Raw genomic sequence first — 25,424 nt, 5'->3', positions numbered from 1 at the left:
CTTAAGCCGTCTCTCTTGTACCTTTGTTTTTCCTCCTGTATCTCTCTTCCATAATTATTCTTCCTCCTCTTTCTCATTCTTAAAATTACAACTTCTGCTTCTTCTCTTCCTCCTTCTCTTCCTCCTGTTAATCATCGCACCATTTGCTATATCTTTACTACTACTACTACTACTACTACTACTACTACTACTACTACTACTGCTTCTACTACTACTACTACTACAGGATCCTGGTCAGCGAAGGCGGCGAAGGAGGCGGCGAAGTACGGGCAGGTGAGCGAGGTGGTGCCGCGGGCGGAGCGCTACACAGGTGTGCCGCCCCCCGCCACCTGGACGCTCGACCCCCAGGCCTCCTACGTCTACTACTGTGCCAACGAGACGGTAGAAGGTGGGTGCTGGTGATGATGATGATAGTGATGATGATGATGATGATGGGGATGATGTATAGTTTTTTTCGTTCTAGCTCGTGTTTTTTTGTTTTTTTGTTTTGATTTCAGATTTCCATATATTTTTCTTGTTTCTTCTTTCGTTCTTTTTTTGTGTGTGTCTTCTTTTCTGTCTGCCTTTCTTTTCGTTTGTCTGTTTATCTGTGTCTGTGTGTTTCTCTCTCTCTCTCTCTCTCTCTCTCTCTCTCTCTCTCTCTCTCTCTCTCTCTCTCTCTCTCTCTCTCTCTCTCTCTCTCTCTCTCTCTCTCTCTCTCTCTCTCTCTCTCTCTCTCTCTCTCTCTCTCTCTCTCTCTCTCTCCCATTTATCAGATAGTGGCATATCATTTAATTATTGACGATCACTTTCTAAAACAATCTTTCATACATAATTTTTTTTTTATATGAAACTTAATTTGCGTGCCATCCCAAATAACCTGTTCCCACTCTCTCTTTTCCTCCCCCTCCGGCAGGCGTGGAGTTCCAGAGTGTCCCCGAGGTGCCCGCCGGAGTGCCGCTGGTGTGTGACATGTCCTCCAACTATTTCACGCGGCCCGTCGACGTCTCCAAGGTAAGGGTTGATGCCGAGGCCGCTGTTTAACCCTTCCAGCCTAGAGAAAACATTTTGCCTTTCGTCTCCCCTAGAAGTGTAACCGTTTTCTTTGGTTCCTGTATCTTTTGAGCTCCTTTTCTTCGTCTCCTGCCTGATAATTTTGACTTAGTTGCGTTAGAGTGAGGAGATAATGATGATAACGTTATAGTCACGGGCATATATGTATTCTTGTTCCTTTATTTTCATGTGCTCTTTTTCCATCGTTTCTTGTGTCATGATTTTGGAGATAAAAGCGTCGAAGTCTGGACATTTAGATATTTATTTATTTATCTATATATCTTCCTCTCAGTTCGGTGTGATCTACGGAGGCGCGCAGAAGAACATTGGGTGCTCGGGGGTGACTCTGGTGATCATCCGGGAGGACCTTCTGGGCCACGCGCTGCCCATCTGCCCCTCCGTCCTCGACTACACCGTCATTGACAAGAACAAGTCCCTCTACAACACGCCACCGACGTTTGCGTGAGTCTACCCTAAAAGACTACCGTTTTCTGAGAGTCTTAAGTTACAATTCATTGGGCTAACTATTCTAAATTATCAGTGGCGTTAGTAAAGGTTGGGATCAAGGGACGCTGGTGGGTGGGGAGGAGAGATGGAAAGAGGAGAAGGAAGGAAAGGTGCATCTATCGTTCCTTGTACCCATTAGCAAGTTAGATTGGCATTATCCGACGCTTCCAACTCTTAACATCAGCTATTTGCAAGGTCAACAACAAGGAGATCAGTCGTGTTCTAATGAGTAGTATTTTACGTTCATGGTACAGAGGAAGGGTCAAACTACCACCAGGGTCATAAACATACCCCTGGAAATGCTCAAAACTCCTACGAAAGCCTTGTCAAATATGTGCAGCCTACTTGGGCGCTGAAATGTTTTAAGAATATGGACTTTCGTATGAATTTCTTGTCCCCTTGGCAGCATCCACGTGACGGCGGAGGTGCTGGCGTGGGTGAAGAAGGAGGGCGGGGTGGCGGAGATGGAGCGGCGGTGTCTGGAGAAGAGCAACATGATCTACTCTATTATTGATGGCTCCGGCGGCTTCTATAGCACCGTCGTGGACCCCGCCAGCAGGTAATCACAGAGCTGCTCGTATCCTCTTCCTGTTCACCTCTCATCACCTTCCTTCGTCGTTTGTAGAGACTGTCGAGCACTTTTTCTCACGTACGTTTCATTTGCGTACATGTGAGAGAGTGTTTAATGTGTGTGGGTGTGGGTGTGGGTGGGTATGGGTGTGTGGGTGTGACTGTTCTGTGTGTGTTTCAGGTCCCGGGTCAACGTGGTGTTCCGGGTGGGCGGCGCGGGGGGCGACGAGGAGATTGAGAAGAGCTTCGTGGAGGAGGCGGCGAGGAAGGGGCTGCTCTCCCTCAAAGGACACAGGTGGGTGGAGGAGGAGAAGGAGGAGGGGGAGGAGGAGAAGGAGGAGGGGAGGGGGAGGAGGAGAAGTGGGAGTGGGGAGTGAAAGAAGGGGAGAAGTAAATATGTTTCCTTCTTCTTTATCCTTCCTTCCTTCCTTCCTTCCTTCTACTTTACCCTTCCTTCCTTCCTTCTACTTTAGCCTTCCTTCCTTTTCTCACCTTCCAACCGTTTTCTTTTTATCCCATCGTGTGAAGCTGCTCCCCCTCCCCTCCCCTCCCCTCCCCTCCCCCCTTCACATCACCTTGCCACGTCACTCACAAGCATTTTTACACTTTTTTACAAACATTCACGTCACGGATGGGAGCTTCGTGTGCCTCGCCTTCCTTCCCGTCCTTCAAAACGTTTTCGTCACCCATCTTATCACACACACACACACACACACACACACACACACACTCCTCTTCCTCGTTTTCTTTTGGTCTTCTTTCCTCTCACTTTTTCCCCTTCCTCTTCCTCCTAGTTTCCTTCACCTTGCACCACTCAAATTTTTTTTTCTTTTTTCTCTCGTTTTCCCCCCTCGAGTTCGTCTTCTGCTTTCCTTTTCCGCTTCTCTTCGTCTTCAAAAATTTTTAATATTTTCACATTATCGTTTTTTTTCCTCATATTTTTCCTCCTCATTCCATTTCCTCTTGGTCTATCTTTTTTTTTCTCTCTTTCCCTTCAAGTTCAAGTACTATGCAATAAATTCTCTTCCTGCTTTTTATGTTTTCTCTTGATCTTTAAAGTTTCAAGTTCATTCTTTAAATATTTCTCTTCCGCCTTCTCCAGTTTCCTCTTCCTCCTTCATTCCTTACTGGACTTATCCTTCTCTTCGTCATTTTTTTTCCTGTCTTTTTTTTTTTTCACTCCACCAGTTTTTCCATGTCTTGTTTTCTTTCCGTTCACCAAGTTCCTTTAAATCCTCTCTTCTGTCTCTCCTTTCCTTTGCCTTCTCTTCCTTTCCTTTCCTTTCCTTTCTTTTCCCTTCCTTTCCTTTCCCTTTCCTCCCTTCCCTCCCTTTTCTTTCCTTCCCTTCCCTTCCCTTCCCATCCATCCCATCCATTCACTTCCTTTGCCATCCCTTGCCTTCCCTTCCCTTCCTCTCCTTTCCCTTCCTTTGCCTTCCCTTCCCTTCCCTTCCCTTCCCTTCCCTTCCCTTCCCTTCCCTTACCTTACCTTACCTTCCCTTCTCTTTCCCTTCGTCTGAGTCTCTCCCTTCGTCTCCCTCAGGTCGGTGGGAGGCATCCGGGCATCTCTGTACAACGCCCTCACCGTCCAGGACACGAGGAGACTAGCGGATTTCATGCTCGGTTTCCAGGACCAACACAAGGCTTAAGGGGATCGTCCAAGGCAGCAAGGCAGAGAAAGGTTAAAGAGAAGGTTGATGAGAGGGTCCAGTCAGAAGTTGGGGATGTAGGTGATGTTATTGTTTTTTTGTGAGTGTGTGTGCTTGCCGATTTTTCTTTTCACCAATACAAAGGTTAGTTAAGTGATATAGGCGCTGTTGTTGTTGTTGTTGTTTTTGTTGTTGTTGTTGTTGTTTGTTGTGCTTGCCAGATTTTTTTTCTTTTACTTTGTTTTAATTTGTCATTATTTCGATTTTTTTTTTTTTTTCACGCCAAATTTCAATCCAGTTTTGCTTACCTCTTCCTTGACGTAGTTTTAAGCACATCAATATTTTTTTTCTTTATTGCTATTATTCAGATTTTCATTTATTTTTTTCATGATATGCGTTTTGATATCGGCATAATGAGTAAGGGATCACATGACACACACACACACACACACACACACACACACACACACACACACACACACCATTCAGTTCCAGGAGCCACATGACAGTGATGTATAAGATTCTCGCCTTTATCTTCTTTAATACTATATGTTTTTTTTTTATATGTTTCTATCTGGTCTTTTTTTCTGGTATTCTTTTTCTGTATTATCCTTTCTCTGGTGTTGTTATTTTTCTTTATTTTCCTTTTCCTTGTGTTATGTAGGGTGTCTATATCGCATTTTCTTGGGGCTGTATACTGCTACGGTTGAGTCTCCACCCTAGAAGAGCCTCACCCATACCAACATATCACACCAGACGCCTCAGCTGAAGATCACACACAGCTTACGGCGGCGTGCATGACAGGACGCGTCAAACCAAACACACAATATATACGTTTATCGAGGCAGCGGAGACGTGTGTTGAGGCAGCCGCGCCCAGCTCAATGTGATGTGATAGGCAGAGGAAAGTACGAATAAAAATGTGCAATGTAGACAGTGTTGTGTTTCTGGCGAGGTAAGTTAAGACGAAGGACAGGCTGGGGAGTATAATGAAGGAACAGGCTGGGGAGTATAATGACGGAACAGGCTGGGGAGTATAATGGAAGAACAGGCTGGGGAGTATGATAACGAAATTTTTAGATACTTATTTACTTTATTTCACACTCCTACAGCCGCACTGGCCTACTTTATATACATGAGAATGAGACAATATCGGGACTGGTACTGCAAATATTCCTGCATAGTGGACATATATGCTGATGGAAGAGGCAAAAAAAAAAAGTAAAGGAACACAGGTAAGAAGAGGATAGGATGAGAGAAAAGTTAGAAAGACCACCTTTAAGAAAAGATGCCATGGTGGAAAGAAAATATTTGATGTATAAATTAAGAAAAAGCGGAGGAAAGTAAAGCATATCGGAAACTCTTCACTTTGAACATGTCACGTTGTTTATTACCTTTAACAACGTATATTTTCCCTCAGGTCATTGTCATTGATTCTGTTCTCCCTTCCCTTGCCAGTTGCACAGTTCCCTCCGTCTCGCTCCCTCTCCTCCCCTCACCCCCACTCCTCACCCTCCCGCACGCCCCTTAGTTCCCCTTGAGGCACTGGGCACTGTGGGGCACACGCTCCAGCTTGGCGGTGTCCACGTGGTGTCTGCGCAGTTTGGCGCGACACCGGTGCACCAGTTTGACGCGCGGTCGTGGGGAGCGAGTCACCGCCCACGCCCACTCCGCCCGCAGCCCCGGGAACTCGGTGCAGGAGTAGAGGCACGCCACGCCCGAGTAGTCCGTGTCCAGCACCCACACGCTGAGGGGCGGCACTGCGGGAAGGGGCGGGTGTTCATGGTGGTCATGGCTAAAATTCACTCCATTCTATTTCCTTTTATAATATCGTGTCCTTATTCAATGATTATCTTTTTTGCATGCACTCACTTTCCTTCCCCACAAGTTTACTTTTGCGTACTTACTCCCGTCCATGTCGAGCTGCAGGGCGCCGGTGGGGGAATCCGGCAGCCTGGCCAGCACGCCCGTCCTGGCCACCGCGCCCCCGACAGCGTCACGCCCCTCCGTCACCACCTCCAGGTAGCCGTCTGCGAGAGGCGGGCGTCAGCTTAATTTTTCGACGTTGTCAAGAAAACAATATATCTGAGTCATGAAAGGGATTTTATAAGGAGTTTGGTACGCTGTGAATGATATAATTTACCCGCGTAAGTGTAGGTGGATCGAGTACATCTGGCTATACTGTTGTCGTCGGTGGGGATCTGCAGGATCTGGTACCACTGCCCCTCGAGCTGCGCGGACGGGTGGGAGGGAATGTATCGGCGCAGGTTAAGCTTACAGAACAAACACGAAGCAGCTTTCTAGTACATACAATGATTGCCTGCTTACATTACTATTACGTTATTACATGCAAGCGTTCCGTTACGAGTGTACTGTAATGTATCGCAGACGCCAAAGCAAACCAGGTTCCTGATTACCAAGTAGTTTCTCGCATCACCAGTGTTGACGGATGACAATATTGCACTGATTATTAATAGAAAAGCTAAAGAATCAATAGAGAACTGACTACAGGGCACAGGAGCCATTCATACTTTGGCGAGGTCAAGGCTGGGGACGGAGCTGACGTTGGGACATGCCCCGACCTCCAGCAGCGTGGATGCGTCGACCAGACCGATGCCGCCGCCACTGCCTGTCCAGCACACCACCACCACCACCACCACCGCCGCCGAGACCCGCAGCATCTACGGAAAGAAGGAAAATATAAATAAAAGGAACTCTAAAATGGTTTAAAAATTGTATTATCCTTTCCATCGACATCTGGCAGTGGAACATCGTCGTCTGGCAGTTTAGACTTGGAAAGAAGGAGTAAAATTATTGAAAAGTGTAAAACGATGGGATATGAAAGCCAGCATGAAATGGTAGGAAAGGTAAGAGTGTGGAATTGTATAAGAAATTGTATTAGCTTTTATATCGACATCTGACAGCTCACAGTAGATTGAGAGCCGTGAGCCAATCAGCGCAACGCAGAGTGTGACGTCATCACTCCCTCGAGGCTCAGTCCCCTGCAAGCCGTCGAGGGGGTAAGCCCGATTGAGTGTCCTTGATGAGTGTCCGTCGGGTTATTTGCGTTCGTGTGCGATTTCGCCGCGTTCCGTGTGCTTGTGGTGTGCCAGGAGATTAACTTACTTCCCCGGGAGGAGTGAGAGGGCGGCGGGACGGGCCTAGGGGGGCAATCACGTGCCTTGAACTACCACATCGTTGCCAGCCCCGCCATCCTGCTTGACTCCGGGAATTATCCTTATCGGCCACGAAGGTTAGTATTTTTGTTTGTACCATGGTAACACTTATATGGCTACTGTTGTGTGGTTTGTTGCATCATTAGTAGGTGGTCATTGTAACACGGCGCCACTTGAAGCAATTCGTAACTTAACAAGCGAACGACTCGTGGTTACTCCTCCATCTTTCCCTCCCTCTCCGCTGCTCCTTTTCAATATTTACTCATCCTGTTCTCACATATCCTCCCTTATGTCTGCCACCTCCTCCCCGTATATGTTAACTTATTTGGCAGCGCTGGGTTGTGTGGGTGGGGCCTGAGGTGGGGGACAAGCCGGCTGTTGAAACGACCCACTCACCGCGTCATGGTAGTTCACTCGTTTGAATAATCTTCCGCCATTGCCTTGTTCCACCAGCAGGGTCATGAAACTACCCCTGGAAACGCCCAAAACTCCTCGAATGTGTGCTTTGGTGCCGAAATGTTTAAAAATACGACTCTTTACTCCCTTTCCCCTGCTGCCACCCTGCTTGTGCCCCCTCGCTCCTTCGCCGGCCCCTCCTGTTCCTTCCCCCCGCCTTCCCCCCTCCGCTGCTACCTCCGTCATGCATTATGGAGGAATGGGCAGTAGATGAATTTGAAACTGCTGTACTAAACTTCATGAACCTGTTCGTAATCACTACTATAATTACCGACGTCACCAATTGTGCCTCTCCCTCCACCCCCCTCCCGTCGATTATAAAGCTTGTCACGGGATTATAGTCATATCACTATTATATAAGTAATGTACGTGTACCTTCATCAATACGTGGCCACTGTAGCAACGTGACACCGCAGAGAGTTTCAGAGTCGAGTGAAGCATCAATGAAGCAGCGAACGAGTGAACGAGTCTAGCCCCGCCGGTACTCCCCCCTACCTCCGTCCCTGCCCCCCAACCCACCTCCAGCCGGCTCTTACACCCCTCCCTTGATCTCTCCTCAACCTACCCTCTACTCAATTGCTGCCCCTCCCTGGTTCCCCCTCCGCCCCCCTCCTCACTTGCTACCCTCCCGCCTCCTCCTCCCTTCCCTTGCCCCCCACCCCTCTTCTCACTTGCTCATCCTCCCACTGGCTCCTCCGTCCACTGGTTGTCCCTCCCCCTCTTCACTTGCTCCCCCTCCCGCCTGCTCCTCTCCCTCACTCCTTGCTACCTCCGTTTAGATAATCAAGGCGGTCTCATTCGCCAGTAGCTCTTGTGTTCTATGTTCACTCATCCACAGAGTTATAGTACTTTCTAGTCCGGGTCGAGATTCAGTGAACGCCCCAGGGTAGGTTGCCGTTGGTGATGGTTCAGTATTAAAAAGAGAACTCCAGGTCTTCGTGACGGAGAGGGGTGAGAGGGGTCGCGTGAGATTGGTATTTGAGTCTCGATAAAACTAGGAATACATACACGCTGCGCAGTATCTTTCCGCTTTAGGTGTATCGAGGAGGCAGACTTGTAAACTCATACTCCTCTGGTACTATAACTTATAACCTATACCTATTATTTTAGCATGTTTAGTAAAAATTGTGGAGCGAACGGAGTGTAGTTCAGCAGTTTCTTTTTCTTTATCTGTGGCCCTGGTGGTAGTTTGACCCTTCTTCTCTACCATGAACCCAAAATACCGCTCATGAGAACCCGATTGATTTCCTTTTGGCCTTTGTAAATAGTTGATGTGAAAGGTGGAAGCGTCTGTACAACCTTGATCTTTAGGCGGCTCCGATGGCAATGCATGAAGTGACAGTCTGGTCGTCACTTCATTTATTGCCGCCTGAGTCTCAAGCACAAGGAGCGTTCCTAGTGGGCAGATTTACCAGTAGACTTTTCAGTGACGTGATGAATCCGGCCCCAAACCTTTCCACATCTGTTAAACTTAGTAGTCTATTTCCGTTTAGTTTGATTGATTATTAACCAAATGTACTCTGCCAGGACTTGAGTGTACTGCGACGTCTTTCATCATGCAGACAGCCCAGTCACCCTCCCTGCTCCCTCGCACCCGATGTCTATGCCCGCAGCGGCTCCGCGTTGCTTCAGGTGACCGGGGCTTAGAAATCGAAGGCTTGTTTGGCTCGTTCTTTTCAATTGTTCTTCAGATTTTATGTATTTTGCGATGCATGTTTACATACTGTATGGCAAGTTGGTTTATTGTTATTATTATTATTATTATTGTTATTATTATTATTATTATTATTATTGTTGTTGTTGTTACTATTATTAACGTTCTTTTGTTTCTTTTTTTGGGGGGTCTTTGGAAGCACAGACTTGTTAAAGAGATAAAACTGTTATATGCATCATAAACGTGTGTGTGTGTGTGTGTGTGTGTGTGTACGTGCGTGCGTGCGTGTGTGCTTTTCTGCGTGCGTGACTGCGTACATAAAAAACTAAGCTTTCTCTCACACGTACATTCACGGACGCTTTTCCACACACGCACACACGCTTCTTTTTCTAATCCCTCGTGAGAGCCAAGCGTGACGCGCCGCCCCGCACGCACCCGGAAGAGTGAAAGTGCCGGGGATTAGATGCAAGGAGAAGTAAAGGGAAGGTGCCAACGCTGTATAAGAACGGCAACAATAAAAGAATGACGCGCAAAAAATCCCTCCGTCCCCGCTTTCCACCGCCACCTGTCGCCTCAGTCAGCAGGTACACGGCCGCTCTGACAACAGTGGAAATGAAGAGGCTCACGGAAATTATGAACTCATTTCCTTATCTTCTTCACATAGTACTGTCTTTATTATTTCTTATGATTTCTTCCTTTACTTTTTCATATTGTGCTAATCATTCACCTCCGTAGGCCATGAGAGTGCCTGGCTACGATCCTCCCTTTCGGGCTGGTGGATAAATTATGAACTCATTTCCTTATCTTCTTCACATAGTACTATCTTTATTATTTCTTATGATTTCTTCCTTTACTTTTTCATATTGTACTAATCATACACCTCCGTAGGCCATCAGAGTGCCTGGCTACGATCCTCCCTCTCGGGCTGGTCGATAGATGGGTACCTGGGAAATCCTGGTGAAGGTAAACTGTGGTAATCCTGAACTTCACATTGGACCATGGCTTAGGGAGTTCTTACCTACCTCAGGCTCAAAGGGCTAACGGTACGGAGATGGGCACCGCAGCCACGCGCAGTTATAGCGTATACACCCACCTTTGCTTTACATTGTAGTCATTATTATCTGTCTCATAGTTTTAAACGTTCTCGCGTTTGAGATATGAAAAAAAAACGCACAAGAACCTTCACTTGTTTTGTTTTTTTCATTTTTTCTTTATTCCAAAACGTCACAAGTTATTCCTAAAAAGCATAAATGAAAAGTCATGATAAATAGTTAGTCCTCAATTTCTCAACAACGATGATAATCCACAAAATATTTAACCCACTTTTTTCTTTATTCTAAAACGTTAAATGTTATATCTAAAAAAAACGTAAGTGAAAAGTCATGATACATAATCAGTTCTCAAATTCTTAAATGATAAAACTACATAATAGAATAACAACACCTTGAATTACAAAACCTATTTAATCTTTTTTTTAATATTTTTTTTCCATCGCTGAACTGGACATGGACTTCCGCGTGTGAGATGGTCAGTTTTAGGAGAGGTACGTGGGTCGAGGCGGCGGCGCTGGGCCAGGTGGTGGACGGAGGTGCGGCTGTCCATATGTCCGAGTCTCTCCTCTTTTACTAATTATCAGCATCTCTATGAACGTGGACTCATTTTGCCTTCCCTTCCCTTCCCTTTCCTTCAACTCCATTCTCTTACATTCACTTTTCTTTTCTTTTGTCTTTTTTCCTTTCTATCCCTTTCTATCCTTTATCTTTCATCTCATTCCCTTCCCTTTCCTTCCCTTCCCATCCCTTCTCTTCCTTTCCCATCCCTTCCCTTTCCTTCCCTTTCCTTCCCTTCAACTCCATTCTCTTACATTCCCTTTCCTTTTGTCTCCTTTCCTTTCTATCCCTTCCTATCCTTTATCTTTCATCTCATTCCCTTCCCTTCCCTTCCCATTCCCATTCCCTCCCGTCCCATCTCATTCTATCCCATCCCATCCCATTCTATCCCATTCCATCCATTTCTCTATCCCTCCCTCAACTTCCCTCCCCCCTCTCTCTCTCCCCCTCATCTCTATCCATTCACTTTCCTTCCTTTTCCTTGCCTTACCTTACTTTTCCTTTTCTTTTGTCTCCTGCGTAACAGTCACCACCCCGCCCACAACCTGTATCCACCTCTAGTATCCTCCACCTGTATTTCTCACCTGTATCCACCAAGAAAAGAACAGCATGGAAAAGCAACTGATGGGAGAGAGGAAGAAGATGGGAAGAAAATGCAAAAGTATCTGGTAAAAGGGGCGATGAAGAGGGGAAAGGAGGAGGAGGAAAAGGATGAGAAGAAGAAGGAAGAGGAAGATGAGGAGGAACAGTTTCCCCATCGTGTTCCTATGCTATCGATAAGTGACAGAAATTAATCAAGAAAAGCCCTTCAGTATCGAGCCTTGAGTCAGCGGTATTCTGAGCAGGATAATTTTACTTTTTTAAGGTTGAAGCATTTTTTGGACATTCCTGAACTTTATATACTTGGTGGTTGGTTCTCCTCGGTATACTAGTAAATGATATATATATAAAAGAATGTACTCACTCATGTTTTAGTTAGACCATGTTAGGCTGGCACGAGTGAAAGTTGAAAATCGTGAACTTTGAGAAATAATGAAACAAGCGGGCCAAAAAAGAATAGATTATAGAGCCATTTCTGTTATTAGTTTCATTACGTTTTGATTTTTATTTAGTTCACACGGTCAAGTCAAATGTCAGCAAGGAAAGCAATATAGCACACAGAAAGGTCATTAGTGTTGCTGCTTCTGTTGTTGCTGTAGGAGGAGGAGGGAGAGAGGTGAAGGGGTGAAAGGGGATAGAAGGGGAGGGGTGAAGGAGGGAAAGAGGAGGAGAGAGATGGGTGAAGGGGGATGGGAGGAGTGAGAGGGATGAAAGGGGATAGAAGGGGAGGGGTGAAGGAGGGAAAGAGGAGGAGGGAGAGGGGTGAAGGGGGATAGGAGGAGGGAGAGGGATGAAACGGGATGGAAGGGGAGGGGTGAAGGGGTGAAAGGGGATAGAAGGGAGGGGTGAAGAAGGGAAAGAGGAGGAGAGAGATGGGTGAAGGGGGATGGGAGGAGAGAGAGGGGTGAAAGGGATAGAAGGGTAGGGGTAAAGGAGGGAAAGAGGAGGAGGGAGAGGGATGAAACGGGATTGAAGGGGAGGGGTGAAGGGGTGAAAGGGGATAGAAGGGGAGGGGTAAAGGAGGGAAAGAGGAGGAGGGAGAGGGGTGGAGGGGGATAGGAGGAGGGAGAGGGATGAAAGGGGAGGGGTTAAGGGGTGAAAGGGGATAGAAGGGGAGGGGTGAAGTGAGGAAAGAGGAGGAGAGAGAGAGAGGGGTGAATCAAATCGCTGTTGTTGTTCTTTCTGTTGTTCGTCGCTGAGTCGGTCGTTAACATTCGCAGCCTGGACCGAAGTGACGCAACAGGTTACTTACTCAGCCTAGCTCGGTGCAGGCTCGCTCGCTTGCTCGCTGGCTGGTACCTTACTTTCACCAGCTTGCTCGCGAAATTATATAGCCACATTACTCCACTCCTCCGCCCTTTCCCCCTCCTTCTCCTCCTCCTCCTCGTCCCTCTTATCAGATACTTTTGTCTTTTCTTCCTCCCTTCTTCCTTTCTCCCATCATTTGCCTTTCCAAGCCGTTCTTTTATCAGCTTGCATCTCGCCTCCACCAGTTCTTTTTCTTCTGTGTTATGTGACGGTATGTGGAACAGTCACCTCGTCAGTCACTCCCAGTTATCCAGTCAGCATGGCAGTCAGTAAGCCAACCAGTCAGGGAGTTAACCTCTCTGCCAGTCAACCAGCCAGTTACCCAACCAGTCAGCCAGTCAGTGAGCCCTTGAGTCACGTGACCGACCGTGGGAGAAGAGGGGGAAGAAATGGTTTAGAAACAGGGTCAGGGGGAGAGAGAGAGAGAGAGAGAGAGAGAGAGAGAGAGAGAGAGAGAGAGAGAGAGAGGGGGGTCCATTTCGCAGTTCTAATGTAAAGATATCAACGAAACCTGTGACTTGTGTATTAAGGGTTTAGGAGTGGATGCGAGGTCAAGGGACTGTATCGTGACCTGTGTTGATGACCTTTCGGATAGGAGGAGGAGGAGGGGGAAGGGGAAAGGGGGATAGGAGGAGGAGGGGGAGGTAAAGGGGGAAAAGAGAAGGGAGAGGTGTGATTGGGGATAAAGAAAAAGAGGAAGGGGTGAAGGGGAATAGGAGGAGGAAAGGAGGGGTGAAGTGGGAAAGGGTGAAGGGGGGAAAGGAGGAGAAGAGAGAGGGGTGAAGGGAATAAGGAAAAAGGGGAAGGGGTGAAGGGGAAAGGGGGAAATGGGAAGGAGTGAAAGGGGATAGGAGGAGGAGATAAGGGGGGAAAGGGGATAGGAGGAAAAGGGAAGGGGGGTAGGACGAAGAGGGGAAGGGGTGAAAAGGGATAGGAGGAGAAGGGGAGCGATGAAGAGGGAGAGGACACATGCATAATGCCCCTTTCGTGGACGCCTAAGTAAGTCTCTCCGTCCAGCAACACGTCAGTATACAGTTTACATTCCTATAGTGCGAAAAATTGTCATCCCTGAGGCCGTGATGACAGATCCCTCCATCCCTCCACCCACCCCCTGACCCCAACGCTCGCCCTCGGAAAGTGAAATCTGAATGTTGTGTAGGAAGGCAAATATTTGAAAGTTGACAGGGAAAACATGAACTGTGTGTATAAGCATTGAAACGGTGGACACACACACACACACACACACACACACATCATTATCATCTCAACTATCAACAACACAACCGTCACTTACCTTCATCACCTTCTCCTGGACACGCTCACACGCTTACACGGACTCGACAATACACGAATGCAGAGAAGGACGGGGAGCTACAGGGCCCAAGGAAACCCCAACCCAACCTCCACAGACACAGCACACCCCTATGCCGCACACCCTTCCCTCAACACCCCGTGATGTGTGTGCGGGGTGCCTGTTGTGCTCTGCTGCGGCCACTGGTATCTTGCGGTCTCTGGGTAACGTGTCTGTGGCCGCGGAAGAGGGAGGGAGAGCCGGCAGTGCAGAGTGGCGGTCGCTGGAGGACTGAACGAGGTGGACTAGTGTTGGTGGTGGTGGTCGTGGTGGTGGTGGTGGTGGTGATCGTGGTGGTGGTGGTGGTGGTGAATGTATGTGGGATCCGTGAGAAGCAGGGGAGTGAGGGGGGGGGGTTGAGGAGGTGAGTAAAGGGGGTCAATTAGGGGTGTTGATGGGATGGTTGGAGATGGGGGAGGAGGAGAGTGTGGGTTGGAGATGAAGGGAGGGGCTCGGTTGGAGGAGAAGGGAGGATGTGCTGGAGGTAAAGGTTGGGCAGGGGGTGGTGAAGGGAGGGTGAGGGCGTGAGGTTCTTGGAGGTTGAGGGTGGGTAATGCTGCGGGGGGAGGGGGAAGTAAATGGAGGATGTAGGAGGCGGGCAGCCGTGGGTGTGGTGGAGGCGACGGAACATTTGACAAAACATTATTTATTTTTTGACGAAGATAGATTTCATGTAAAATGAATTGGTTGTGCTTTTTTTTTTTAGCGGTATTGTGTCACAGCTTAAGTGCGTGCAGTTTTCCAGTCACACACAAGAAACACCAAAATGTGACCTTTCTTCTCGACACAAGGAAGTCCCAACAAGGCTCTGCATTTGTGTTGATGGAAAGAGAAAGTCAGGAGCACGCGGAAGCCCACGGCACGGGTGTACGAGCCGGGGGTCTGGGGGGGTCTGGGGGGGGGGGCTGCAGCCCTCCCAGATTTGGGCAAAGATTTTTCCGGCCGAGCCGCCATCGCAGCACGCCTTTGGGAAAAGAAAGGGACGTGAAAAATATATTTTCTAACTTGATTTTTTCTGCAAGATTTAACTTTATTGTAGATAGGAAAATAAAGACTATTTTTCTTGTGATGTTTTCATTTATTATGAAAAGTGAACCATAATTTGCAGCAACTTTTAAGTATTACTTATAATTATACCATTAATATATTTCAGTACCGCTGTTATGTATTGGGTATTACATTAAAAAGTTCAGCTCATACTCATTACTCAGTTACTTGATACTTTAGGCTTTACGTAATACTTCCAATGATATGGGTCAAATTTGTCAACTTATATATATATATATATATATATATATATATATATATATATATATATATATATATATATATATATATATATATATATATATATATATATATATAATTGCTTGACTTTACAGGCAAAACCTTTTTCGGGCAAACAGGGTTCAGCCCCTCCCCCGATGAGATATCGCGAAGGATTAGAAGTTTACAACTAACTACATAGTGACAAGGGCCCGTTCCCCTAGTGATAGTACTAGGGGCAAATCTTTAACAACAAGCATAGTGGAGTTAGTGCCGCGGTTTGTTGCAGCTTGGGCTCAAACGTTTTCTTTGACGGACACCAAAGAAAACGTTTGAGCGGTGGCTCATCTTTACCTTGCCTTGCTGTGTGCGTGACGGCAGCAGCTACACACACACACTTACACACTACTCAAAACGCTATGACGCAACCATTAATTTTTTCCTTGAGAAAATACACAAGGAAACAAATATATTGGGGGAAATTTACGAAAGCTTAGCCACCTCTGGCAAAGTTGATACTTACATCATGGATTTCGTTTTGGTCCCTGAATGCAGTACAGTGACCAGTGACTTCCGGAAAGGAGAAAGAATCCAATTCAGGGACTATTTATTGTTGAAAACACGGGATAATTCACGAAAACGTCGCCTCCTCTGGCGGCGGCCGCCATGGCGACGGTGTCGCCGCCGCAACCGCAAAATAGCTCGCAGAGGGTCTTAGGGCAGGGGAGTCAAGAAAGAAGTTGACAAATTAATCCCGCGAGGAGTCTCTGGTGCCCTCGAGGTACAGGCTACAAGGAAAGCAGGAAAGACCATTGGCATTGATAGTGAAGCAAGGAAACTGAAATATCGGTTTGGTGTTAAGATGTATCCTGGAGGACCACAGATACTCCTCGCGGGATTGATTTGTCTCCTAGTTTCGTGACAGGAGTTATTTTGCCCATCGATACTTACTCCTTTACCACGTGTTGCTGTTGTCACCCACGTCAGCACAGAGACGACTAGTGACTGCAAAGACCGAGCGAGAATGTCCAGATACTTCTCGTGGGATTAGCTTGTCTCCTAGTTTCGTGAAGGAGTTATTTTGCCCATCAAGACTTCCTCCTTAATCTCGTGGTTCAGTTGTCACCCACGCTAACACAGAGACGACTAGTGACTTCAAGAAACGAGTGGGTATGTTCAGATACTCCTCGCGGGATTAGCTTGTCTCCTAGTTTCGTGACAGGAGTTATTTTGCCCATCAAGACTTCCTCATTTATCTCGTGCTGCAGTAGTCACCCACGCCAGCACAGAGACGACTAGTGACTTCGACGAGCGAGTGGGAATGTTCAGTGTAGCACCAGTTCAACGACCCCGTGACTACTACGACCCTTACTTAGTTCATAATACCCGTTGCGGTGAATATCAAAAAGGAGGAAATTCTGGATAATGCTACCGCCGCTCAGGGAGGACCATTGAGAACTGTAGGGTCGGGGACATGACTCCGGAAGGGGCTTGAACACAGCTTATTTAACTTATGGCCTCAGGCGCGGGGAAGGGAGGCGATTAGAGGCATTGTTGGACTCCCCGTGATTGTGCTCGTAATGTGAGGGGTAACTTTTGTATGCTGGACGGAACTGAGGATACACCGCTGCGCGACTGTGTGTGTGTATGTATGTATGTGTGTATGTCTTTGTGGGTGGGTCTATATGGGGAATGGTTTCGTAATGGAGATGTGAAAGTGTCGAGTGCGGGTGTGAATATTTCTTTTGCTTCCTTTTATTTCGTTTTTGTTTTGATTTACGACTTGAGAAATGGAGTGTTGGTGATTTTTATTTTATTTTATTTTATTTTTTTTGATATGTGGGAAATGAACGTCGGAGTGGGCGGGTGGGTACAGTGAAGGACTAAGAGACAACTTTCTTTTCTTTTTCCTTCTTTAATTATTTATATAGGACACTGAAAAAGGATGCCGGCGATTGTTTTACGAGTGCGGAACATCTGAGTGGGTGGGTAAACGTAGTGAGAGAGAGAGAGAGAGAGAGAGAGAGAGAGAGAGAGAGAGAGAGAGAGAGAGAGAGAGAGAGAGAGAGAGGACATTTGAGTGGGAGGAAAGGAGAGGGAGAATAACTTTATGAGTGGGATCGGGGAGTTTGGTTGGAGTGGGTGTAAGAGTGAATGAGTGGGCGGTGCAAGACATCTGGGCAGGAGAGTGTACTATAGGGGCGTGGGCAACAATATAAGTGGGCGGGCGAATGGCCAGGTGGGCGGGGGAGTGTATTACGAGGTGGGCGGATTTCAAAGTGGGCGGGAGTGGGTGGGGACGCTTTCGGGTGGGCGGCGAATGGCCCTCACAGTCTTATCACTTGTTTGGCGACACAATGCCTTCAAAGACGCCCACACAGGAACCAGGAAGCCCGGATCACGACCTTTCTCCTCTCCTCCTCTTCCTCCTCCTCCTCCTCCTCCTCCTCCTCTCTCGTGCTGCCCGCCGCCCCCGCCATTCACTGGACAAACGGGTCACTGTCCACTTTTTGAAGAGGGAAACGGGAAGAGGAGCTTTTAAGAGGCTTCCGGTGGCCAGGGAGAGATGGAGAGATTTCAGGAGGAATGGAGGGAAAGGTATGGAGAGGCGACGGTCTTGGGGGAGGCGGGGAGAGAAGTGAATAATTGAATGAATGAGTGAGGTGTTCAAGTACTCACCATCCCTTCCTTCCTTCCTTCCTTCCTTACCTTCACTTCTCTTCTCCCGGTCCTCTTCCAAATGAATGAGGAATCTAAGTACTCAACATCTCTCCCTTCTTTCCTTCCTTCCTTCCTTCCTTCCTTCCTTATACCTCTCTCCTCTCCCTCTCTTCTCTCCCTTCCTCATTTACTCACTCGGTCCTCTTCCAAATGAATGAGGAATCCAAGTACTCACCTTCTCCCCCTTCCTTCCCTCCTTACTTTACCTCCCTTCCCTCTCTCTCCCTCTCTCCCTTATTTCCACACTCAGTCCTCTTCCGCTCCTTCCTTTTCCGGTCCAGATTGGGAGCCTGCCGACCGCTTGCCCTTCCCCCTGTTGACCGCCCCCCTCCCTCCCCCCTCCCTCACACAAAAGATCGGAGTGAGGAGGGAGAGGGGAAGGAGGGAGGAGGAGGGGCAAGAGAGCCAAAGAAAAGAACACCAACCAGGTCAAAAGGGTCAGGAAAGGAAGGTTTTTATTCATGTTTTCGTCCTTCATCCCTCGTGTCTAGGGTGTGGGTGGTGGGAGGGAGACGGAGGGACGTGGGCGGTGGGAGGGAGTGGGAGGGAAGAGGCCAGCGGGAGGGAGAAGGGACATGGGAGGTGCGTGGGAGGAGGCAAAAGGGACATGGGCGGTGGGGCGCTGCATAATTATATTCCTGAAGGCTCTCACACGTTTTCCGTCGGCCCTTTCTTGCCCCCGCTAAGCCGCTACCAAAAAGGCCAACTGGATTGTAGTCTAGGATCGCTTCGCCACGCTGGGGATGGTTGAGGATAAGGGGATTGTTGCCGATAGTACCCTCGATTTACCTGTCTCAAGCTCACGTTACCTGCACACGGGATTTACCTGTGTCCGGGGTTACCTGGATTTTTGAGCAGGTGAGAGATGAGTCGAGGCACAGCTGGGGCCACTTAGGTTTAAAGATTCGGATATGGTGTTTTTTTTTCTTCTTCGTTCTCTCTCTCTCTCTCTCTCTCTCTCTCTCTCTCTCTCTCGTCTTCGTTCACTTTTTCTTCGTTTTCTTCCTTCTCTATTTTCTTTCGTTTCTGGTTCTCCTTTTCCTTCTTCTCTTCTTTCTTTTCTCTGTTTTCTTTTTTTCTGATTTTCTCATTTCTTTTCTCATATCTTCTTTTCCTCTTCCGTTTTCTTCTTTATTTTCTACGTTTTCTTTTCTTTTTTTCTCCGTTTTCTTCTTTTTTTCTTCCCATTTTCTTCTTTCTCGTCTTTCTCTGTTTTGTTCTTCTCCTTTTTCTTCTTTCTCCTTTTGTAACCTCCCGACAAGGGCAGTTAGGTGATGGATAAGGAAAGGCCCGTCTGTCTGATGCGATCTCTAGTTATATCTATCAGACCTGTCGAATGAATTACACACTATCGCACTCCAAGAATCATCTATCGTCAACTTTTCATCGCACTCCAAGAATCATCTATCGTCAACTTTTCATCGCACTCCAAGAATCATATATCGTTAAGTATTCATCATTTCCCACCTCTCTCCTCATCTCTCTCCACTTCTCTCCCTCTTTCATTTCCCTCTATTTCCTCACTTCTCCAAATGGCAATAAAACCGATCCTCCTTCTCCTCTTGCTTCGCTACTCGCTGCTCACAAAAAGAATCCAAAGAGGTGAATAACCGAGTTGTAAGAGGGACGAGAGAGAGAGAGAGAGAGAGAGAGAGAGAGAGAGAGAGAGAGAGAGAGAGAGAGAGAGAGAGAGAGAGAGAGAGACTACCTTTAACCGCATAAGAGAGATATATATGAAGATGAAAGTAGGAAAATGTGTCAACAAATAAATAAAAAAAAATGCCGGCTAGCACCGTGTCCTCCGGGGATGTGTGTTGTGTGTGTTTGGGGGTGGGAGGTGGAGAGGGAGTTAAAGGTGGTGGTGGTGGGGATGGGTGGTGATGGGGGGGGAGGAGCTGCTACCCCTCCCCCCTCTTGTCCCTCCCCACGAGATGACGTGTTTCTGATTTTTTTCTCGTCTTCTGTCTTATCAACAGGTGAGTAACCATCCCGCGAGGGGGAGGGAGCGTCGCCCTGCACGAGTGAGTACCATGACCCAGAGTTTTCTTGGCACCTCGCCGTACAGGGTTCAGAGTCCAGACCGGCCTCAGTGTTGTCCGGCGTTGCGTCACCTTCCCGCAACACAACACAACACAACACTCCTTTCATAATGCACTGGGTCACGCTGCTTGGGTTAGTCTCCAGCCTCTAGACTCAGGAGCGTACGAAGTCTCTTTCTTTGTTTTCTAGATGTCGTTGTGGTAATTTTATGTCTGTTGATGTGAAGGTTGCAGTGGTGTGTGAGGTCAGTTCACTCTTTGAATGGAAATTATTGTTTACTGTATAGTCATAAGTGGATACGAATGCCTGTTAATGCGAAATGTTTTGTAGCTCATCTTTTCGGCAGCAAAAAAATATTAATAGACAAAAAAGTGTTTTAAGGTAACGTGGTCACGTGCTGCGGGGAACACTGTGGAGCTTTTCTTTAATTAATATATCAGCGAGTGACATTCGTCTTGCCCGTGGTTCAGAGGCCCGTGCCGCGCCCTGCGGCTCTCTGCTCGAATTCAGGCGAGGCCCGCGGAGCACACCTCGCTGCTCCTGAGAGACGCGCAATGGTAGACTGAGCCCCACAGGCGACCCGCGTCCGCAGCAGCTCAGAGGCTGAAGTGATGGAGTTGAAATAACGAACAGCTTTGCGTATATCGTGTCTTTCCAATCGTTATTTGGCGATCAAACAAACTGTAGGTTTTAGCTGGACCACACGGGGCCAGTGTGTCAGTTTCATTTTAATTATCAACTGACGGAGACAATTAAATTTGCCTTATGTAGAATAATGGTTTTCCGTCATCTTGATCCTTCAAAAATGGTTGCTGGCCGCGTTTTTATAGTTATTAATGAAAATTACAACAAAAAATATTTAGAAAAGGTACCCCTAATAATGTCTTATTTTCTGTTAAATTGTGTAAGTTAAACCCGACATACAAACTCCGTAGAGTTTACAGAATGGCCTTGCGTGCCGCTGTGAGGGAGGGAGCGGAGCAGCGCCGAGCCTCGCCCCTCGTGCTGGCCGGGGTGCTTTCTTGCTCCCAGGCGCCGCTGCCAGTCAGGTGCTGGGCTGCTGGCGGGCTCCGGGCGAACACCTGGGATATCATGCTGCGTGCTGACTTACTCTGCATTCCAGTTTGTGTTTACTTGGTGTTTATGAACCCAGTTATTTGCGCTACTTTTTCCGTTTAGTGTTTAGCTACTTTATCAGACTTCATAATTTTTAATGCTTTTTGTTAGACTATAGTAAAAAAAAAAATATGGGAAGGGGCATTGAAAGAGGTAGATAAGTTTAAACCATTGCATTTATTCAATATATTAATGGTGGTGATGAGGGTGATGATGATGGTGATGAAGGTGATGGTGGCGTTGAATATCACAGAAGGTATCACTCCGCAGGGCGGCCTATCACAGCGGACCCCGTGCGGGGCTATCACAGAGGGCAAGAAGACGCAGGTTCCGTTGTCGCTCTCGAGCTGTCGACTCCTTCAGTAGCGTTGACTGGCGGCTGAACAGGTTGCCGACGGACGGGTGGCTGAGGTAGCTTGTTCGTGGAGAGAGCGTTGCTTGGTTACCACGGGCGCCACATGGGGCATGGGGGCGCCGCGATGGTCAGCAGACCCTGGGGGCGTGGGGAGGCACTGGTGGTGGTGGCCGGGGCCCTGCTGCTAGTGTTGTTACCGCTGCTGCTGCCGCTGCTTGTAGTGGACAGGCTGCTGGTGGGGCCGCTGCAGGAGGGAGATGAGCTGTTCCTGCTGGAAGTGGAGGGCGTGGGAGACAGCTCGGAGGCGGAGGAGTAGCCGCTGGAGGCCGAGGAGAGTGCTGGTGACGGCTCAGCCTGGGGCACGAGGATGGTGAGGGGCGCCCGCTTCTCGTAGTTGGTGAGGGAGATGCCGAGGTGCGTCATGAGCTTGGTGCCGAGTGTGACGTCGACGCCCTGCACGGAGGCGAGGCAGCGGGACACTTCGGAGGCGCAGTGGCTGTAGCCCTCACGGAACTTGTCCTGGTGGCTGGGCAGGGGACGCACGGCCAGCTGATTGCGACGCTGCAGCTTCTTGAGATGCGTCACCGTCAGCTCCAAAACGTCCGCCTTCTCCAGCTTGGCGATGGACTCGCCCTCCGCCTGCAGCGCCGTCACCATCAGGTCTTTGAGCTCGTCGAGGCACTTGTTGATGCGCGCCCGCCGCTTGCGCTCCAGCATGGGCTTCATCACCTTGCGGTACTGGTAGGTGCGGGACAGTGGCTCCAGTTCACACGCCATCGTGGATCGTACACAAGGGACGCAGAGATCAGCTAAGTTCACAGAGTGGCTGGCTGCGTGGAGAGGCTGGTGCCTTGCTCTCAGCGAGTATTGGAATGAGTCTGGCGTTTGGCTCCGCTCCGCAGCCTTTATAGGGGAGGGCGAGGAAGGGGAGGAGCCTAGCGAGCGTGAGAACGGGCTGGTCGGGCGCGTTCCCACACAGACCACCTGCCCGCCGCAGCTGCCGCCTCCCTGCCAGATACCGCCACGACCCGCACCCGCCCCTCACCCGCTCACCCGCGTACGCCAATTACACCCACATTTAGAGCAGTTCCGTGCAGCGGCGTGATTAACAGCCTTTGCCATCCCGCACACGAGCACCTCCTGGGAGCTCGAGCCGAGTGCTACCTGGTGCTGACTCCCTCAGGTGGATTCAGGTGCTGAGGGTGCTGACTCGACGCTCCCTCCGCCGCGGTGCTCCGTCACCCCCAGCCCCCCAGAGGGTGCTTCAGGCCACAGCCAACGCTGAGGCCACGACGGAAAAGTTACTAAAGTCACCGCCAGTAAAAATAATGCACGTCTTGTTGGAGGCCGTGGCGGCGTGCGGCAGCCGCGTAGCCCGTGCTCACCGCGGGGGGGTTGCCTGGCCGGGACGGAGGGGGGACACCGCCGGGGGGCGGCGGGAGGGGAGGGGTGCGCTGGAATGTCTCAAGACACGGGCAGATGTTTTCCCACAGTCTCAGCGAGGAGCGTACGCACGAACACACGCCCTGCCGCCTCCCTGAGCCGCACGCACAAACGCACACACTCACCCGCTCCTAAACTTGGGCACGTGACGGAGTGGCCGCTACCTGGCTTAGTGGCGCCCCGCGCAGGTAAACAGGCACACACGGGCCCGGAATGATGACACACAGCCCCGTGAGGGTCAGGAGGAGCCCCGGGGAGCGGCGGCCACGGGGGGAGAGGCTGAGGGCGACGAGCGGGGGAGGCGCTGGCCGGCGACATGTGGAAGCCCCGGCACGAGGCACAACGAGGCGCCATGCGGGCCACTTTTTGTTACTGAATGAAACCGCGTTCCCCGTGCGGCGGCCCACGCTGACCGCCCCCCCCCCCTCCTCCACTCCTCACCCCTTGACTGTGGGCGTTGCCTGGAGAGCCCCAGAGTCACCCCGGGGAGGAGCAGTTTGTCCTGTGTGGTATGACTTCCCTGGGCTTATCGAAGTAGCCCCAGGCAGCGCGGGGCGGCCATGGCCTCCCCAGCATGCCAATGGGGGCGGCGGGGGACGGTGCGGGTGCCAGGGGCCGGACGTGGACACCTGGGCAGGGCGAGGTGGCGGGGAAGGGAGAGGAGAGAAAGGGAGGGCTACTCCTTGCTCCCTGCCCCTCCACTTCGCTCCTCCACCCTTCTCTAAACCTCCCCGCGTCCTTTGCGACCTCAGAAGCAGGGTTTGCGTCTTTCTCCTCCTCCTCTCCTCCTCCTCCTCCTCCTCCTCCTCGCCATCTGACTGTCACTTTGCAGAAAAGATGCCTTCGGGCGAGTCTTTTAAGCTAATGCTCTTCCCCCGCACAGGCAGCTCCCTCAGCCAGCGCCCCGGGCACCGCTCTCCCCGCCACCCCTTCACATCTACCCTCCAGGCACCTCCCTCTTCTCCTTGGCCCTCAGGCACTTTATCCTCCCTCCCCTGCACCCCCTAGACCGTTCCTTGCCCTCGCCGCCGCTGCTGCCACTGTTACGTCGCAAAAAAAGCCAAAACTGTACCACTGCCATTGTTGACCATCACCGTTGCTCTGTAGAGAAGAAAAAAACACAGCTGGTCAGATGTATTTAGAGAGTAAGGAAGGCTTGAGGGGGTGTGCTTAGTACCCTTTTATGGAGCAGGGACATAAGAAAAGGCGTTGATGGCCATTACCACCGTCTGGCCAAGGAGAACACAAGTCATTAGACATTTAAAGAGTAAAGTAGGCCTGGGTGTTATATGTGTATTTAAAGGGACGGAGATAAAGAGAAGCATAGGAGTATCAATGCGAAATAGGAGAATCAAAACACCTCGCCATCCGAAACCGATCCTCTTTTGTTTCCTTTGCTTTATTTTCTTTTACAGGAGCAGAGTTTAGCGGACTTTTTTTTCCCCTTTGAGCTGCTTGCGTTACTGTAAAAAAAAAAAAGAGAATGTAGGACAGTGTGGCAAAGGAAGACTTAGAGAAAGGAATGAAGAGAGAGAATGGAATAAAGGAATGAGGGAATGAAGAGAGAAAGGGAAAAGAATGAGAGGATGAAGAGAGAAAGGGAAAAGAAAGAGTAAGAGAAAGGGATGAAGAGAGAGAACGGAGTAAAGGAATGAAGGAATGAAGAGAGAAAGGGGAAAAGAAAGAGTAAGAGAAAGGAATGAGGAGAGAATGAGAGAATGAAGAGAGAAAGGGAAAAGAAAGACTTAGAGAAAGGGATGAAGAGAGAGAACGGAGTAAAGGAATGAGGGAATGAAGGGAGAAGGGGAAAAGGAAGAATAAGAGAAAGAAATGAATGGAGAACTTAATATATCAACTCCTGTCTTCCATGTCACTCTCCCTCTCTCCCTCCCTCCCTCCTATGTTTATCTCCCCACCATACCACCATACGTGTTCTTCCGCCTCCCCTCTCCTTCCCCCCTCTTCCCCACCTCCCTCCCTCCGCCCTCATCACTACCTCATTAACCATTCTTTCCTCATCAACCTTTCCTCCTCCGTCTCCATCACTCCCTGTAGATCGTTGCGACAGGCTAAAGGGAATTTCCGGATGCTTGGCGTAAGATTTCGTCAACGTGTTTTTTCTTAATTTATCTCTCTTGTCCTGTCTCGTTGTGGTGTCTTTGGTGGTAGTGGTGGATTGTGGTGGTGGTTTAAATGGTCGATAATTTTGTTTTTGTTATTAATTAAGTGGGATGGTAATCCAAGTATGTATTTATGTATGTATGTACGTATGTATGTATGTATGTATGTATGTATGGTGCAATGTATAGTTTGAGTGATTCTATATTCCTTATCCTCCCTCTCATCCACCATTTACTACTACTACTACTACTACTACTACTACTTACAACCACTACTACTACTACTACTACTACTACTACTACATTTCCTACAACATTAACATTATTTAACACCATCCAAAATATCAGTATCAATATCAAACCTTCACTCTCTAATTCACCACCACCACCACCACCACCGTCACAACACCGCCCTGCATACCCCAAAGCCTCTCAAGTGTGTCCCTGAAGG

At 49.0% G+C, this 25,424-nt stretch overlaps 3 protein-coding genes across 13 annotated transcripts in view; 1 reads left to right on the top strand and 2 right to left on the bottom strand.

The window, feature by feature from the left end:
* Positions 1–4,689, top strand: part of LOC126987585 (probable phosphoserine aminotransferase) — a 111,419-nt gene extending 106,730 nt beyond the window's left edge. For 2 of the 10 annotated variants that reach the window (XM_050844686.1, XM_050844692.1), the window contains exons 4-9: positions 227–388; positions 896–993; positions 1,325–1,494; positions 1,946–2,098; positions 2,291–2,404; positions 3,653–4,689. In XM_050844686.1, the coding sequence (XP_050700643.1) occupies positions 227–388; positions 896–993; positions 1,325–1,494; positions 1,946–2,098; positions 2,291–2,404; positions 3,653–3,758 (803 nt within the window). In that variant the 3' untranslated portion in view covers positions 3,759–4,689. The remainder of the gene's footprint in view (positions 1–226; positions 389–895; positions 994–1,324; positions 1,495–1,945; positions 2,099–2,290; positions 2,405–3,652) is intronic. The other 8 variants (XM_050844691.1, XM_050844690.1, XM_050844689.1 and 5 more) reach the window with 8 other exon arrangements.
* Positions 1–14,193, bottom strand: part of LOC126987588 (crustacyanin-A2 subunit-like) — a 102,385-nt gene extending 88,192 nt beyond the window's left edge. The window contains exons 1-5 of one of the 2 annotated variants that reach the window (XR_007741039.1): positions 13,856–14,193; positions 6,289–6,438; positions 5,901–5,988; positions 5,665–5,787; positions 5,034–5,517 (exon numbers count right to left, since the gene is read on the bottom strand). Coding sequence is in view for 1 of the 2 variants with exons in the window: in XM_050844697.1 (XP_050700654.1) it covers positions 5,285–5,517; positions 5,665–5,787; positions 5,901–5,988; positions 6,289–6,438; positions 13,856–13,861 (600 nt within the window). In the remaining variant the exon portion in view is untranslated. Of the gene's footprint in view, positions 1–3,962; positions 5,518–5,664; positions 5,788–5,900; positions 5,989–6,288; positions 6,439–13,855 lie in introns of those variants that run through there. The other variant, XM_050844697.1, reaches the window with a different exon arrangement.
* Positions 14,194–21,383: 7,190 nt separating this feature from the next.
* Positions 21,384–22,342, bottom strand: LOC126987587 (enhancer of split m7 protein-like). The gene has a single exon (XM_050844696.1). It carries the CDS (start codon positions 22,185–22,187, stop codon positions 21,498–21,500), a length of 690 nt encoding a protein of 229 aa, XP_050700653.1. The 5' UTR covers positions 22,188–22,342; the 3' UTR covers positions 21,384–21,497.
* Between the last annotated feature and the right edge of the window lie 3,082 nt (positions 22,343–25,424).

This window comes from Eriocheir sinensis, chromosome 65 (genome assembly GCF_024679095.1).
Source record: "Eriocheir sinensis breed Jianghai 21 chromosome 65, ASM2467909v1, whole genome shotgun sequence".
Taxonomy (NCBI): domain Eukaryota; kingdom Metazoa; phylum Arthropoda; class Malacostraca; order Decapoda; family Varunidae; genus Eriocheir; species Eriocheir sinensis.
This window is presented reverse-complemented; position numbering and strand designations above follow the sequence as displayed.

Coding starts and splice junctions, on each gene's coding strand:
- LOC126987587 (XM_050844696.1), bottom strand. CDS start 22,187: ATGGCGTGTGAACTGGAGCCACTGTCCCGCACCTACCAGTACCGCAAG.